Source organism: Protomyctophum bolini (genome assembly GCF_963924005.1).
Source record: "Protomyctophum bolini genome assembly, chromosome: 23".
Taxonomy (NCBI): domain Eukaryota; kingdom Metazoa; phylum Chordata; class Actinopteri; order Myctophiformes; family Myctophidae; genus Protomyctophum; species Protomyctophum bolini.
In genome coordinates, this window is record NC_137884.1 from 10,333,328 (window position 1) to 10,351,679 (window position 18,352).

Here is an 18,352-nt window from a genome sequence, read left to right on the forward strand (position 1 = left end):
GAGAGCACATCCTCTGGAGCTGTTGGAGGGGTCAGCAGGCTACTGTACCTATACCTTTGTCTTATTCTTTCTTAATTATCCGCCCTCACTCTGTTTCTATCTCCAGGCCCTATTAAGAAGCACGTCTTATTTCCATGTCTTATGCGATAATTAAGTCATAACGCCATCATCTTACACAAAATCATTATTTTTGCAAGTCGTATAGTATCGATCGTGATTTTGTTGTCCCTCTATCAAACGATATCAAGCGAAAGGCAAATGTCTGGTCGGTGCCGGACGCACAGAGTGGGGACCAGAGTGGTATTCCGACGCAATTCTGACTAAGTGGCTTCCGCGTGCGTCGGAATGGCGGTGCGCCGCCGGAATAGCGGGCCTCGGCATGCCGGTGTGCACCCCACAGAGCACTCTGCATTTAACTACGCTCTGTCCATTCTCAAACAATGTTTATAATTCAGATTTCTCGCTCTATCAAACAATATCTCACGACATCAGCAAACGTTGGCCATAGAGGCAAGTCAGACTCTTTCATTCATTATTCCTTCATTAATGGCATAAAATAAAATAAAGGTTTTTACAGCGGTTTCCCTATTTAGCTTAGATGTGAGAGTTCTCTCTCTCTCCAAGCCATGCGTTTTACTTTTTCACTTGTGCTGCGCAAACAAATGTGATCTACAAGCATACAATGTGTCACACAGACAATGTGTCGGGGCAGCAGTGGCAGCATTGAACAAATGTGTGAAACATACCGATGTGTGTTCACTTGTTGCGCTGAGACAGAAAGGGTCTGCCCCTTGATATTTGCTGGTTTGTCAAGAGGAATCAGAGATGTGTTTTGGACATCAGACACACACGCACACGCACAAGCTCACTCCACCACTGTCTTTGACCGGAGGACTTAAAAAAGGCATGTATTGTTCATAAAGAATAAAAGCTGCGTCTCTTTGTATGCTGGATCTCTTCCAACACCTTCACTCACTTTGTCTCAAACACGCCCTGCTCCAAATGACACCAAGGTAGCAACAAATCCATCCGTCTGCCAGATGGCCGTGTATAGGCAGGTTAAAAGGGAGCCGGCGTATTAGATGTCCACAGTGGCTACGATTCGTTTTGGAGAATTGCATAGAATTGCTTTTTCTTTGGTCCGTATCAATCGTGCTCATATCACGAGTTTCAGATGAAAAGAAGCCGGCCTTCTCTCTGTCTTTGCGCGACGCAAGAAAATGTTAATTTGACGTCTTTCATTTTTCTCTGACTGTGTCGATAAGGGCCTTTGCTTTCATGCCTTGAAATACCCAAAGGGACTGTTTTTCCCCTTTGTACAAGTCAGTCTATTGAGGATCCTCATGAAGGGTCTAATTATGTGCGGCTCGCGGGGAGTGATATTTTCACATTAATGTGAAGGTGTTGAGGAGGCATATTCTCTATGCAAGTGTATGTTTTAGGACAGTGGCTCCCAAACTTTTTCATGTCAAGGACCCCCAAATTGACACTAGCCTGCAGACCCCCCATTTGAAGAGATATGCCAGGGACGCCCATAAGAGAAGATTTGTACGGCTCTAGCAGTGATTCTCAAACCATTTAATTTGTTTGACATGCATTAGTCTACGGACCCCCATTTAATGGCATTTCTATCTCTGAAACACCAATTTATATTGTGAAATCAATGTTAATTTTAACTCTTGAGAGTGTACAAATGGAGACCAAATGGACCCGACCCATAAGGGTCCATTTGGTTCCACACAGCTGGGGACCACTTGGGAACCACTGTTTTCAGGGGATAGCTGGAGTGAAGTCGGGGGCACGCTGGACAAGAACTACACTGTACGTACAGTAGAGTGTATCGGCGGAAGTACCGCTCAAGGAAATGGCGTTGACGCTTTACAAATCTGTTTACATTGTCCGTGAATGAGACGAGTATTCTCAGCCTTAGGTTGTGACCACGAAGGCTTTTCTCTTTGCATATGAGTAAGGCTGGGACCGAGGCTACGTCAGGGGACACCTAACCCATTCAGTCTTATGACGTCGAAATTTAAGATTTGAGGCACATTTTAACGATTTTTCAAAAATAGCAGACCTACAAGCTCGCGCTATGAGCTTCCAGATCTTCTAGAAATTATAACAAAAGGGGTTCCCGCCCAAAATGGGTTGGAAATTTAATTTTGACCCTCTGTGTCAAAGCAGACACAGGATCAAAACACAGGATCTAAATGTCTCAATAGAAGAGCAGGGAGACCAAATACAACCACCCCATCGTATTAACATACTCTAACATAGTTGGGGCCTAAATGGAAACAAAATTGCAAGGAGCCCGGAGAGAGAGAGAGAGAGAGAGAAAACAAAGGGATGGTGGACGACACCGAGAGAAACAGTCAGCGTGAGAGTAGTGTAAAGATGGACGGATAGGAGCTAGCCCTAGAATAAATAATGCATGTTTGACTGTACTGTTATGTACGTTTCTGTCTCATAAACTAATCAATCAATCAGTTGCAGATTGGACAAAATATAATTGTATTCACTAAGTTACAGTGCGTAGGGCAAAAAGTCAAGATATTACTGTTATGATACAGATACAGTTTTTGATTTGTCATGCATTGCAGGGTGGAGCTTATTGCAACAATGGTTGCAATAATCAAGTTCACATTGCGTTGGGTTAAATGAACACTGAATTTCATTGTGTAAACTAAAGCGTTGTGCCTCCATTGTTTTGCTTTGTTTATTTTTGCGTTCATTTTCAGAAATCTGCCATAATAACGATGAAATTGGATTGTTAGTTATTATTTTTCAATCTCTCCACCTTATAACAAGCCAGCGTCCAAAAATCCCTCACCCAGAGATAATAGCACCTATTTCAGGGAACAACTCATGCATGTTAATGACCTCTGGTCAGTTTCTGCCATCTTTCCTTGAGTAATTGTTCTTCACCTTTCCACTCTGTCTGTGTGGAGGACAGCTCTGAGTAAATTATGAGATATCAACCTTTTGGGGGAAGTTGGTACAGTTTTCACCACTCAGCTTGTGGCCAGCGTTGCAAGACTATAGGTCTATAATAAGAATAAGAATAATCTCTCCCGTGATACATTTGCAAAATGTTTAAAAAACATTCCAGATTTCTATCATTCACAACTGTGCGACAAGTTGTGAGCTTGTATCTATATGTATATAGGGTTCAAGTAGCCTAGTGAAGCAAGCCCAAATGAGCAACTAGCCTACCCTACACTATAAAAACAAGTCCCAACAAACGCAACCCACAACCTTCCAATATCATAAGGTATAACACTGGTTCCCATTCGACAATTTTTTATTTTTGTTTTGTACATTTTGTTTATAATTATCCTTATTTCAAAACATTTTCTAAAAACATTCCCTCCAAAAAAAACATACTAAATAAATAAATAAAAAACAAATGATTTTTCTTCAGTGATTTCATGAAGAAATAAAGGACAATTATGGTTAAGAATTAGTGAAAACAGACGATCTAAGAGTATTTCTCTTTTGCGTCTCGACCTAAAACGTTTGGGAACCACTTGCGGTATAACGACACTACCTCCAGAGTGTTATGCGGCCAAATACACATCAAGGGTCCTTGACATGAAAAACTTTGAGAATCACTGACATAGAAAAATAGGTTTTTCAGAAATTTGTAGAACCAGGTCCTCGGGTCTTAACGTTCACAAATGTATACTTACATATACAGTTTTTTGATTTTTTAAATTGTGTGTATACTGCCAGGGAGTATATTTGCTGCATTGTAAACTAAAGGCATCTCAAAGACCGGAGCTCGAGGCTCGGGAAGAGTATTTTCCCTGACACTGTCAGAGCCCTGATCAAGGACAACAACACTACTGCTATTAATAACCATTATCCATTGTTTGAGAGCTTGTAGGTCGCCTATTTTTGAATTGCTGGGGTGGAAAATGTGGCTTAAGTCAAGTGTCTAATGCTCACTGCTTGTACCTGTATGAGTGATTGACAAATTGAACCTCTCGAATGTTGACCCTACTGTTAAGATGCTACTATAGATTCTATAGTATAACAAGAATTATTGATTATGCTGGGGGTCATACACTAATTAAATGAAACATTAACCATGACAGGTGTCCACTTGATGGCCCCACTCACTGTGTGTGTGTGTGTGTGTGTGTGTGTGTGTGTGTGTGTGTGTGTGTGTGTGTGTGTGTGTGTGTGTGTGTGTGTGTGTGTGTGTGTGTGTGTGTGAGATATTACCCTTGGGTAATACTGCTCAATATTCAGGGCACACACACACACACACACGTACGTGCCGTGCGCACGCTTAAATGTCAGTGCCACCTAATTATACTGTATGTAACCAGATGCCTATCTGAAAGTACACACATTGCACCGCTAATCATTTCTTCATTATTGCTCTCGGTTCATAACAACAAGAGCCCCCCCCGATCATCAGTCACATCCAAACAGCTCTCCAGGATATTGAGTTGTAATATCCACTGTAAATGAATGTCAGAGTAGGAATAATGTCCTCGCTGTCGGGTGGAAACCTTGTATGTCAAATACAGTTAAAAAGATAATACCCTGGGTTAACCCATTAAGACCTCAGGCCGATTCTACAAATGCCTTAAACCAGTAGTTCTTTCAACATTTTTCTAAAATGTTCAACGATAGCAGATGCACAAGCTTGCAGTGCGGCACGCAGTGACCCCGCTGTGGGCTTGCACATCCGCTGTTTTTGATTAGCCAACGCTACAATCTAAAAGGACACAGATGCTTTCGCGCTTTTAATGGGTTAAATATTTATTAAGTCCACACAGACAGACGTAACCTTTTTCACATACTGTAGTGTAGATAGATAGATAAAAGAAAGAAAGAAATAGCTGAGTACCAGCTCACAGGGCGTCATGAGCTTGTAGATCGGCTATGTTTGGCTATACTTTTGCGCGACACAACGAAGTAGGGACGCTGATTTACGGGTGGGGAAGGAAACACATACTGTACTGTAAAACGTTGAAATACGGAGATACAATGTTTCCGCCCGATGGCGACGACGTAACAGTATGAATTGTAATCCATGGGCTGCAGTTTGTCTTAATGTTCCCACTAACGAGAGGCGAGAGGCAGCCGAGCGTGGCCAATTACACACAGCCTCGGCTGGATAACAAGGCACTCGCATCACGCCTCGTAAAGTTCACTCGTAGTGATGTAGGATGTCGTTTTGCATCTGCAGTTTTATGACGCTTGTATGAAGAGCAGCTTGAAATGAACAGCCCGTTGCACTGGGCTTTTTAAAATTGATTTAATAGCCTACTTTATTAGTCAGAAATGTAAACGAGGTACAGTCAGACATTTAGGCTAAAATGATAGCACCAAAATGTCCTGGGGACTTGTTTCCATTGTGGTCCTATCCTATGTATTCGATTTATATATACAATATTATGTACAAAAGAGAAAAAGATGTTTGCAGTGAAGGTCACCTCCTTTTTATGGTCTCCTAAGTCAGTGGTTCCCAAACTTTTTCATGGCAAGGACCCCCAAAATGATACTCGTTAATAGCTGATAGCTCGCAGATCCCCCTCACTTGAAAATATACGCCAAGAACCCCCATAAGAGAATATCTTTTACGGCTCTAGCAGTGATTCTCAACCCATTTGATTTCAAGGACCCCCCAGTTTGACCTGCATTAGTCTACGGACCCCCCATTTAATGGCATTTCTATCTCTGAGACCACAAAAATATATTGTAAAGTTAATTTGATCTACGTACTGTAGCGTGTGTTCTTTTTTTCATTAATTTTTTATTATCATCAGTATGATGGTGAATTTGGCTCCAGTGGTTTAGAAGGCAGCTGGAAGCATAATATAGCAGAGCTCATTGACAGTCAATGAGGCACAGCAGAGAGAGAGAGAACAAAGGGATGGTGGACGACACCGAGATAAACAGTAAACGTGAGAGGAGTAGTGTAAAGATGGACGGATAAAGAGACTCAGACGAGTGATGCGAGAGGCAGACGAGACTGCTGAATGTGATTAAAAGAAAGAGACTATACTTCGTCAAACAAGTATACCCAGTACCCACATATCCAGAGCACGAGAGAGGGTTAGAGTTAGGGTTAGATTTAGTGTTGGGGTTAGTCATATAGGGTTAGTAGTCGGACAACGCGTCTCGTCGCTGTCAAAACGGTAGCCGTGAACAACACACAGAATGCAGCTACTGAGATCTTGGTATAGCTCAGTAGACGGCTACTGAGGGGGGGGGGGAGAGAGAGAGAGAGAGCAACAGCAACACAGGCCCTTGTTATTGTTTGTGATATCCATAGCAACCGTGGCAACTCTCTGCATTTTAAACCAGAACGTGACCTGGACCTACAGTATGATCTCTCTGAGATGAGGTAAATAAATTGGATAGAGGAGCTATAGAAAAGGAACCATTTACAAAGAGCTTTACAATGTGCATTGCATTCACAAACACACATTCACAGTCCGAGGGCGAGGCACCAACCTGCTCACCAGGAAAGGTTAGGTGTTCAGTGTCTTGCTCAAGGACACGTCAACACTAACACAGGAGACAGACAGACAGACAGACCGAGAGAGAGTCAGACAGACAGACAGACAGACAGACAGACAGACAGACAGACAGACAGACAGACAGACAGACAGACATAGAGAGAGTCAGGCATGCTATCAATGCACTGAAAGGGACAACATCTCATTTAATCAGACCTTTTGAATGGTCTCAGTAGCCATCTACTGAGCTACCACCAAGATCTCAGTATAGCTGCATTCTGTGTGCGTTGATCACGGCTACTGTTGTTTTTTCGTTTTAAGTTTAGTTTTGGGTTTTCAGCCTGTATTGATAATTTCAAGTGGAGATTGACACAGTCAAAACAGTAGCCGTGAACAACGCACAGAATGCAGCTACTGAGATCTTGGTAGCTCAGTAGAAGGCTACTGAGACCATTCAATGGTCTGATTAAACGTGATGTTGTCCCATTCAGTGCATTGATGGCATTGGAACCAATTGGGAAAGAGAGAGAGAGACATCCAGAGGAGACCTTGAAAGAAACAAAGGCGTCTTATTTGACAATAAGAGAGAGAAGAGGGAGAGTGAAAGCTCAAGTGAAGATGGGAGGGGAGGGGGGAGAGAAAGAGATAAGCAAGGACAACAGTAAAAGACCTTGGATTCTGTGCAAGGCTCCTGGATGAATATATCAAGTGAATGGCTTCAAGTTTTCAACAAAGAGGCTATAGGGAATGAGTGTGCGTGCACGTGTGTGTGTGTGTGTGTGTGTGTGTGTGTGTGTGTGGACTACATGTTTTTGTAAGTGTGTCTATCAAGAGCAAGTTAATTGAATCGCCTCCAAACGCCCCATTTTGTTCGTAACTGAAAAATGGTTTCCCCAAGGTTAACAGACTTAATAAAATAAAAAAAAATTCCATCTCTATAATTCACCTGTATTTCAAAAGCCTGTTGGCGGTTCAGTAAAGATGATTAGTGCATGATGATTTATAACGGTCGGGCCAATACCAAAAGGCCAGGCCCATAAAAGAATGCATTGATGTGTGTCTGGAGATTGCTGGGTGGTTAGTGGTGGAGATTGAATCTCTCTCTCTCAATCTCTCTCTCTCTCTCTCTCTCTCTCTGTAGTGGAAAGCAATCAAGTACTGTACCTAGTATAATGTTACTTTACTTTATGTTACTCCCATTTTTCGATACTTAAACAAAAACATCTATTCCACTATCTTAGAGGTAGTGTACTTTTTACTACACTATGATTATGAGATATTAAACTTTAGTTTAATTTTCAATTGCAGGTGAAGATTATTCCTACAAAAAACACACATTACCCACTTCAGCCCTGTTTTATATAGCTATTTGAAAATATCAGATCTACAAACTGCGTTATGAGCTTGTAGATCAAATTTGACACCTTTTTGAACATTTGAATACTGTGAGTACTGTGGTATTGCTACTTTTACTTAAGTAAAATTACTTCCATCTGTCTCTGTGTCTCTCTCTGTGTACCTCCTATTTTCCATTGATTGACCCATAGGCCTGTGTTAAAATTGTATGACATATGTTCAATAAGTGTGTGTGTGTGTGTGCGTGTGTGTGTGTGTGTGTGTGTGTGTGTGTGTGTGTGTGCGCATGCATACAGATATTGACGAGTGTCTGGACGGTTTCGTGGAGTGTGACAGCAGAGCGTCATGCGTCAACCTCCCAGGCTGGTACCACTGTGAGTGTCGCGACGGCTACCACGACAACGGCATGTTTGCCGCCAACGGAGAGTCATGTGAAGGTACGGAGGTCGCAAGTTCAAAGTTGAAAGTTCACCATGTATTAATGAGCATTATATACTTTTCGAGTGGTGCAACCACTCTATATAAACAGCTATTTGTGTGGCTGGATCCCTGGGTCTGTCCCGGTGTCCCTGGCTGTGTCCGATCACGAAAATAGCGAAAATAGTTTGTTCACCACCAAGTGTCACTGTTGCACAGCCTAACACACAGACACACACAGGCCAGGGAGGAGGGCCAGTACAGTACAGTACAGTACAGTACAGTACCACTCACTTCAGACGGGTCTGATTTTTGAGGGGCGCTAGTCCCTCCTATATACAGGTGTAATGTTTGTTTTTAGTTCAATGTTTGTTTTAAAAAGGCCATTGACAATTAAGGGAAAATGTACGTCATCTTGTCCCTAACACAAACATTAAATGCCATTAACAATAAAGAGAATTCATTTAACTCACACTTTAAATGCTTAGTATGAGGTATAAAATACAGCAGCCTTGTGGTCATGAAACAGAAAGATTGCGTATTGGGTAAGACTGACATTGTGTATCTTTCAGGACCTTTCACTGCTTCGTCTCAACCATTACTCAATGGCTCTGGTCTCAGCCACCGTGGTGGATATTTTGACATTCCGTTTATTTATTTATTTTTATGTTGCCACTAATGTTGGAGCAGCCATAAACTACACAGGTTCATCTTCTGGGCATCTTTGTAATGTTAGTGTTTAGTAAAAAGCAGGTAAAAGAGTAAAGTTTGAGGCAGACTAACATCAGTCACTCTACTGTTCACTGTAGTAGAAGAGATGCGCCTGGTGAGGGTTTAAACCCTGCAGCTCCGTCGAGTCTGCCTACAGGAAATATGTAAGCTGCGATCATGAGACCCGTTCCTGGATTCGTCTATACCAGATAGTGGTTCTGGTGGAAAATGCACGCAGATTTGGCTACCGGGTTAAGTAGTCAGATGGGTGGGTTAAGTGGTCAGATGGGTGGGTTAAGTGGTCAGATGGGTGGGCCGCGACCACTATTGGACCTAAAAGCCACAGACATTGCCTCTTCCTATACATGCAGCCAGAATCAACTCAATATTTCACTGTTATGGATTTGGTGTAAATGCCACGTCTTTGTGAAAAGACCAAACTGAATGATTCATAATGTGTGTGTGGGGGGGGAATTAAACAACTTCAGTGCACTGTGCCTACACATGTTGCGACCGAAGGTCGCAACATGTGTAGGCACAATGCAAGGAATAAATGCATTCGCCATGTATCCGAAAGAAGTCTGATCCAATCACTTTTAGATTTCTCCAGTTTAATCCTGAGTTTAAGTGTTGAGGTTTTTCATTAAAACGTCTTTGTCCTACTGTCCAGTTGGGATTGTGTTGAAGTCCAGCGCATTTTAGAGCTTCAATGCCGTGAGCCATGAAATGTTGCACAAATCTTGTGGTTGTCTTTTTGGCATTGTTAATATTGTATCTGTGTTGTCCCAGCCTAGTACCTATTGTTTTACCCGTTTCTCCAACATATTGTAAACCACATTTTTCACATGTGATTAAGTAAATGCAGTTGCTGGTTCTGGCTGTTATTTGTTGTTTAATCTCTAACACGCATTTTGTGGTTCTATTTTTTACTAATTGTTTGGGTTTGAAGTATTCTGGTCCCTGGCGTGCTGGTGTGTTGATTTCTTTTAGCTTGCTATACTAGATAATCTTTAAGGTTTTTATTTTTTCTGTAGGCCGATATAAATTTATAATCTTTTAGAAGATCATCCGTTTGGTTCTCAAAATTCCTTTTTATTCTGTTGTTGGCTAGTGTGCTCTGTGATGAATAACTGGTTATCAGGGGGGGGGTGGGGGGGGGGGGTGCGCGCGTGTGCGTGTGTGTGCGTGTGTGTGCGTGTGTGTGTGTGCGTGTGTGTGCGTGTGTGTGTTTCCAGCTTGTCAGACACTCAAATCAATAGCAGACGGAACATCTTTGATATCATCGCATCTTATATGCTTAGCTTAGTGTCCACATTGATGTCTGTCAGTCAGAGAGGAGAGGAGAGGAAGATTATAATTTCTTTACAGTTATAATATTTATTTCATATAGTAAAATAGTTCAACATTTTGTGGACAATGACCTTCCAGACCATGGGTTCTCAACGTTTTTGGCTGGGGACCCCCCGGGAATGCTTTGGCCGTGGGTCGCGACCCCCCGAGTGGTCGCGACCCACGGGTTGAGAACCCCTGTTCTAGACTAAGAGATGCACCAGCATAAAGTTTGACTGGCTATTAAAGATGGACAGTAGTTTATTATACTTCAGGCAGCTTTTGCAAATAAATGCTTTGATGGCCTGATACCAATATTCATCAGAACATCAGTGCATCGCTTCATTAATTTGCCTGGAGAAACGGACATAAACGGACGTAAAACCAGCCAGTTGAGACTGGCTCTGATGTCTCCTCCAGTCCAGTTGAGACTAGCTCTGATGTCTCCTCCAGTCCAGTTGAGACTGGCTCTGATGTCTCCTCCAGTCCAGTTGAGACTAGCTCTGATGTCTCCTCCAGTCCAGGCACGTGACATCAAAACAGGAAGAATGGCATCAAAGCCACCGCTGGCACTTTGCATGTTTCTCATGATATGCAAAAGCACTGATTCATTGCACTTCACTCACAGAAGTCACCCAGGGTTTGCCTCCCTCCTTTTCCCCCTACACCACCAAATCTGTTTGCCTATTATGACAGTGATAGGACGCCCATCACTGTCATTTTATATTTTTTATGGAGGGACAGACAGTAGGCTGACGGGAAATGGGGAGAGAGATGGGAGGAAGACATGCAGTAAAGGCCCACTGCGGCACACTGCCAGACTGGATTACCAGCCAAGGTGCCTGGACCGCCACTTTGATATGCATGAAGCCACTGACCCCAATTTGAGGGACGAAGGACTTGAAAATGCCTCGGAAAAAACCTCTTAACTTCATTGGACCCTCAAACTGTCCGCTAAAGCAACTAACTCCACCACCTCTCATGGAAGTAATTGACAATATATAAAGTCACCAACTTTGATGAGGCAGTATTGCTTTGTTTTCAAAATATACGGTTTTCTTCATCTCCTGAAAATGTATATTTCTTATTTCCTGATTTCTTTTTGGAGTCAGGTGGTTTATTCCTGACATATAATGTTTTTATCAGTGGTTCTCAAATGTTTTCATGTCAAAGACACCCAAAATGTTATTGTATTTGGCCGCGGATGCCCCATCTAAATTATTTTTCGTTCCAGGTAACCTCAGAAGCAAAGATTTGAGTTAAAATGTTTGCTTTAAAATCTGTGCCGTAGTCTGCTAATTTTGAATAGCCAAAGTATTAAATAATACATGGTTAAAGTACTGGTTCAAATCGAACATGACACAGATGCTTTCCCGGTCTTAACGGGTACATCGTGATGTCGTCCTATCTCACCCTCTCTCTCTCTCTCTCTCTCTCTCCCTCTCTCACCCACTCACTCTCTCTCTCTCTATCTGTCTCCCTCCCTCTCTCTCTCTCTCTCTCTGCCTCTCTCTCCCTCTCGCTATCTCTCTCTCTCCACCAGACATAGACGAGTGTGAGACGGGCAGACACAGCTGTGCCAACGACACGGTGTGCATCAACGTGGAGGGCGGCTACGACTGCCGCTGTCCTCACGGCAGGAACTGCTCTGGGGACTGTCACTATGACAACAGGGTCAAACACAACGGGCAGATCTGGGTGCTGGACAGCGACCGCTGCTCGGTGTGCTCCTGCCAGGTAAGAAGACATGATCAAAGTACGCATTGGACGTTGTCAGTCAGTCTATATTTTGACACCAATACGTTTGTACTTTTGACACCAATACGTTTGTACTTTTACTCAAGTACATTTAGAATTCTGGACTGTAGAATTCTACTTGATACTGTTATTTAAGTAAGAAATATATTATTATATATATTATATTATATAATGTAATATATTTAAGTATAAATAGTAGCATGCATGCTGTCTGTCTCTGACTTGTAACGTTTTTTAAACGAACTCGCAGAGCTCAGAGCCATAGAATTAGACAGAGTTACGACATTGAGTGTGAGTATACTTTCACAACCACTGCATGTCGATGCTGTCACTGTAACGTGACCAGAGTCTCTCTCTCCCGTCCAGGCGGGCCAGGTGATGTGCAGGAGGATGGTGTGTGACTGTGACAACCCCACGGCAGACGTGTTCTGCTGTCCGGAGTGTGACCCGCGGGTCAGCGGGCAGTGTGTGCACCACAGCGGCCTGCTCACCTACAACAGCGGAGACACCTGGCTGGAGGGCTGCCAGCAGTGTCAGTGCATGGTGAGACCACCACTGGATGTGGCTTTTTTGCCAAAGGGCAGCCATTTTGTGGTGCCACAGATATATCCACGTGTAACTCAAGCGAGTGTAAGTGGAACGTGATGTACCCGTAACACATATGAGGCCAGTGCCAGTCAAATGCGCAAAATACCAAAGTAGAAGAAGAGATCCTGGGCAACCAGGAAGTGGACCCCCCCACCACACTACAGTGTGGCGGGATGACCTTTTACGCAGAGCCTGGTAGTCGATGGTCACTGAGGGTGGCGCTTGTTTTACAGGCGACCGGATTAAGGTTGGTGAAGGGTCCGTTAAAACGACCGGATTAAGGTTGGTGAGGGGTCCTTTAAAACGACCGGATTAATGTTGGTGAGGGGTCCTTTAAAACGTCCGGATTAAGGTTGGTGAGGGGTCCGTTAAAACGACCGGATTTAGGTTGGTGATGGGTCCGTTAAAACGACTGAATTTAGCTTGGTGAGGGGTCCGTTAAAATGACCGGATTAAGGTTGGTGATGGGTCCGTTAAAACGACTGAATTTAGCTTGGTGAGGGGTCCGTTAAAATGACCGGATTAAGTTTGGTGAGGGATGCACTGCTCCGTGCTTGCGGTTATGGTTAGGTTAGGGTTTGAGGTAGGTTAGTAGCCGGCGCTGTAAAACAAGTGTCCCATCAGCACCCATCGAAACAGAGGCTCTGCGTAAAGTGTGGCAGCCTCTAGCCTGTGGGGGACCCGCGGCAGTGTTGTTTTGATCAGCGCGATGTTGGATTATGGAAATGTCTCACTTTGAGAAGAGAAATCACACCCGTGTGAAGTGAGGGGCACTAATATATTAAAGTCTAACTCATGTTGATTAGGTGTTGTAATGGTAATGTAAAACGGTGCAAACACAAACATTAAACGCCATTAACAATAACGAGACAATATGACGTAATGAGGCACATTATGACGTACATTTTCCCTTCATTGTCAATGGCGTTTGCAAAGCAAACATTGAACCAAAGAAACGTGTATATAGGAGGGGCTGGCGCATTTAGATTGTTCTACCATGTGAGTTTTAATTTTTTAATTTTTTATTATGGATTAATGCCAATTAATCAAACCTCGTAATCTCGTTTTGGCACAGTGGGGTACAGTAGCTATCCACAAGATTTTCTCGTGCCAGCACAGATTGTGTTAATAATAACCCTTTTAGGTTCCATTTGTACACTCTCTGGACTTACATTAACACTCACCATTTCCAGCACCTGGTATTCCTAGTTTTAGCGCTGAAAGTGGGTCACGCTCTCGTCTATTCTTTGAGCCTGTGTAAGACAAGATAAACGAGCCATGGGAGAGTGTGCTGGGATACACTGGGATATGGTGGGGTTTTGGACTGGTGGGGTTTCAGGGCCCACTGGGTCCCAGTGGCATGGACTCCTGCCACCGTGACAAGGATAAAGCACCTACAAATCTCATTTACGCGGCTCTGCACTCCTAGCCTCAGACAGGGCATTTCACAGGCCATGTGATTTCATTAGGCTGCACACACGCGCACGTGCACACACACACACACACACACACACACACACACACACACACACACACACGCACGCACGCACACAACCTCTGGAGACCTACATGTATTAGGGTATTTGCAGTGAGCAGATTAGGGTAGATTTTGTATCCTGGCTAGTAGACAGAGGGCTGTATTTTGCGTGTCTTAAGTATCAGGTCTTATTACCTAACTTGAGTAAACTAAAGACCTGGAGGCATGATCAATGCCATTTGGCTATTCTGAGTGGCCAAAGAGCATTGATCACACACATCTCCACTCCAGGTCTTTAGTTTACTCAAGTTAGGTAATGTCCGGGCCATTGCGAGAGTTAAGCAATGGCCGCTGTCAAAAAATAGATTTTTGCGATCCGGTTTTATACCATTAAAAAGGACCTAAAGACGTCTTGGGCCTCCTACGGGTGTAATTATAAAGACGTGTGGGGAGTCTGGGGACGTCCTGGGCACAATAAGTGTTAGCTGTTCCCTCACTTGCGCTCAAATCGGACCACTTAATTGAGCATCAATCAGCTGGGTGAAGCTGAAAATGGAATTGCTTCTGCGGGATAAAATAGGTGTATTTATGTAACATTTCGATTCCGAATAGGAGAAAATGTGAAGATTCTTTTTACATTTTAGGTTAATTGGCAATTACCATAACCCCAAAAGATGCCACTGACTATCTCACTTGACTGATGATTTGGGCCTAATGCCATGATGACACATTGAGGTTAGACTCCTTATATGGTCATGGTCGAGTCCTAGTGACATGAGTGTGAGGACGATGTCCGCCTCCCTTTAACCAATGTTAAAGGGAAATTCTACACACACACACACACACACACACACACACAGGTGTGACACGCAAGCACATGCACGCACGCACACACACACACACACACACACACACACACACACACACACACACACACACACACACACACACGCTTCTAAAGCATAACAATCTGTTGACACATCAACAGCTTGTCAGCTTTATGATCAACAGTTAAAAAACATGTGACAAACGACGAGCAATAAGGAGAGAGGTTGGGAGAGGAGAGGGAGAGAGAGGCTGAAGACAGAAAACTGAAAAAGGCCATAAATAGGAAGAAACACAACATGGGACAGACAGACAGACAGACAGGTTCAGTGCAGCCTGTGGTGTCGAGACAAGATTTACGACCATATGTCGGCTCAACTTTTCATATTTCACTTCTACTTTATTGACACCAGGGAGTGTGACAAGCAGACAGAGATGGATGGCCGGCACGCCGGGGAGAATAACCAGCAGCTATTGTCAAAGCCAGCCACCCCTCCCTCCATCTGCTCCCATCTTAACGTGCGTCTGTGTTAACTCAATCACTGGCAAAATAGAGCCCTGAGCTGAGGTAGTCGAGGTCCTTTTAAATGTGCTTTGAGACAGTGCATCTGGAACTACACACTATACTGTAGGTCATGTGCATGAGGAAACACCTGCAAACACACACCACACTTTGCGTGTGTGCGGGCGTGCGTGTGTGCGTGGCTGCGTGCGTGCAATAAGAATTTGCTATTTTTATACATTTTATACATTTGAAAACTTGTGAAATGGGACATTCTGCATAATGTGTGCTTTCTATACTTTTGGTACTTTAAGTACATTTTAAGTAATTTCTTTATTCCGTACATGGAAGCTTATAGATTGTACCAAAGTATTTCTACATTGCAGTATTGATACTTAAGAGTAAGTACTCTTTTTTTTTTTCTTTCTTCAGAGTGGCGAGGTGGACTGCTGGCCGGTGTCCTGCACCCCGCTGTCTGACTGTGAGTTCACCTCCGTGCCAGAGGGCGAGTGCTGCCCGCGCTGCGCGGCCGACCCCTGCCTCGCCGACACGGTCCACAACGACATCACCAGGCCGTGCACGGACGAGGGCGGCGCCAGCCGCTTCAGCGGCGCCACCTGGACCAAGCATGGCACAGAGTGCACGCGCTGCCAGTGCAAGGTGAGTACCCGGGTCGGGGCGGGGGAGCCTATATAGCACGGTGGTTCTCAGACCGCCTCCCTTCAACATGTTTGCGAGGCGTTGTGAGCATGTGGATCTCTGAAAATGCGCGCGGGTCACCCGTCTGACCACTTTGGCTAGTGTGTTTTGAGAGCCACTGCAGTACAGTACTAGTATACTCCAGTAAATGTAATGTATTTTTCGGTCCAGTACTGTCCAGTCACAGTGTCCACCACTGTCCAGATACAGTATGTAAGGATATTTGCAGGGATACATGCTTGGTAAAATGCATACAATTGTTGTCAGGAAGGTGGCTCTGTATCGTTTATGATAGTCAGTCACTCATATTTGATACAGTTTTGCGAAAATGTAACTCATTCGGTGGCAATGACATTAGCATTTTCTCGCCGCCAGTTCAGTTCAAACCGTCGTGCTCATTTGTTTATTTTTGGAACACAGTTCTTATTTGACGCGATATCAAACAAGTCTAGATAGATAGATAGATAGATACTTTATTGATCCCGAAGGGAAAGGTCTATGGGAGTTCGGAATGTGGGGGGAAAAAAATGTGACGCAGGTGGAATGCGTCAGACTTCGGTGCTCTATGCCTGTGGTTTTCAACCCTTTTCATATCTAGGCCGATTATTTATTCGGCATTTGAGCCACGGACTACCATTTGATGACAAAAGACTCAGACCTAAAAGGATATTTTGTTGTCTTTGGGTAAGATTCAATTCCATGCTGTATTGATGTTGGTAGTGGTACCATTAGGAGAGTTAACACTGCTCTATGCAGACACAGAAGCAAACATTGGAAGCATATTTCAGGCAGGGAAGCACAAATGGAATGATTGAGATGCATGAATAGATGCGTCATGTACACAGGTGTGTGTACACGCACAGAAGCATTCAATCAAGCAACAATCAAACATTTTACTGGATTGAATGGCTGTCCTTCAGTCTGCCTTCTCAGACTGTCTGAAGAATTCGCCAAAGTCAGACGCATGCACACACCGGCATGCAGTCGCACGCACACACGCACATCAGGGACAGATTAGCCCCTCAAGGGCCCCTGGGCCGATCATTTTTGAGGGCCCCCCTGCGCAAAATTTATCAGGTTTTTATTATCGTTTTGACCTAAAATGAACACAATCAACGGCCAGTACAACGGGCCGGCCGGCTGCCCATCAGAACACAATAGAATAGGTATATATATTTTTAGGGCCATGTCATGTGGTCTACCTGCAAAGCCTTTGTGATCTATACTGGTAGATCCTGATCTACCTTTTGGGCACCGCTTAACGTCAGATCAGCGGTTTTGTCGGCCAGCGCCAAAAATGCTCCCCGACAGCATAATCGGAGCAAATACCGGCGGCCAGTGTTTATGAGCCATAACGTGTTGACTACACTACACTAATAAGGACACATAATAATAACTAATAACCCATCCGTTACTACATGTGGAGTCAACTCCCGCAATTTCCTTCTTCCCATAGTGCGCGGCAAACGCGGCCGCAAAATTCTAGTATAACACATTTGCAGGAGCAATTTGCACAGCGCACAGATGAGAACACAAAATACAGTGCGCGACCATGCGCCGGTGCGCGATGCAGTATGCTTGATCATGTGCGGGTCAAGAAAGCCCCTGTAGACATTTTATCATACAGGATTTACATGATGTAATAATACACCGTAAGAATAATGCACACACGCCACAGTAAAAATAACCAAAGTATTGTGCGTCGCACATACACGCACGCGCACACACACACACACACACACACACACACACACACACACACACACAATAGCAAATATGACTTTGAAAGCACTCTGACAGTTTTTTACCTTTCTGCCTGCTTCTCTCTCTCTCTCTCTCTCTCCCCTCAGAATGGACATGTGTGCTGTTCAGTGGACCCGCTCTGTCTCTAGTCTCTTCAAAATCCACAAGTGTGTTTGTAAAACAAAAAGAGAAAAAAAACGCCCCATCTCCCATCTTTGTAACCCCCCCCCCAGAAATATACTGCAACTCTCTCTCTTTCTCTCGCTCTCTCTCTCTTTCTCTCGCTCTCTCTCTCTCTCTGTACTTCACATACATGTTTATACCAAAACCATTCTACTACTCTCTACTCTACTAGAGCGACTGTGACACAGGTTGCTGGTCCTCCACCCAGCCGTCCGCGGTACCATGGACTGTGACACAGGTTGCTGGTCCTCTACCCAGCCGTCCGCGGTACCATGGACTGTGACACAG

General features: G+C 44.0%; 1 protein-coding gene across 1 annotated transcript in view; it reads left to right on the forward strand.

Annotated features, from left to right (window-relative positions):
• Positions 1 to 18,092, forward strand: part of nell2b (neural EGFL like 2b) — a 69,691-nt gene extending 51,599 nt beyond the window's left edge. Inside the window, exons 16-20 of the mRNA XM_080757987.1 lie at positions 8,129 to 8,269; positions 11,833 to 12,026; positions 12,414 to 12,590; positions 15,872 to 16,099; positions 17,989 to 18,092. Coding sequence (XP_080614113.1) covers positions 8,129 to 8,269; positions 11,833 to 12,026; positions 12,414 to 12,590; positions 15,872 to 16,099; positions 17,989 to 18,030 — 782 coding nt within the window. The 3' untranslated portion in view covers positions 18,031 to 18,092. The remainder of the gene's footprint in view (positions 1 to 8,128; positions 8,270 to 11,832; positions 12,027 to 12,413; positions 12,591 to 15,871; positions 16,100 to 17,988) is intronic.
• The last annotated feature ends 260 nt before the right edge of the window (positions 18,093 to 18,352 follow it).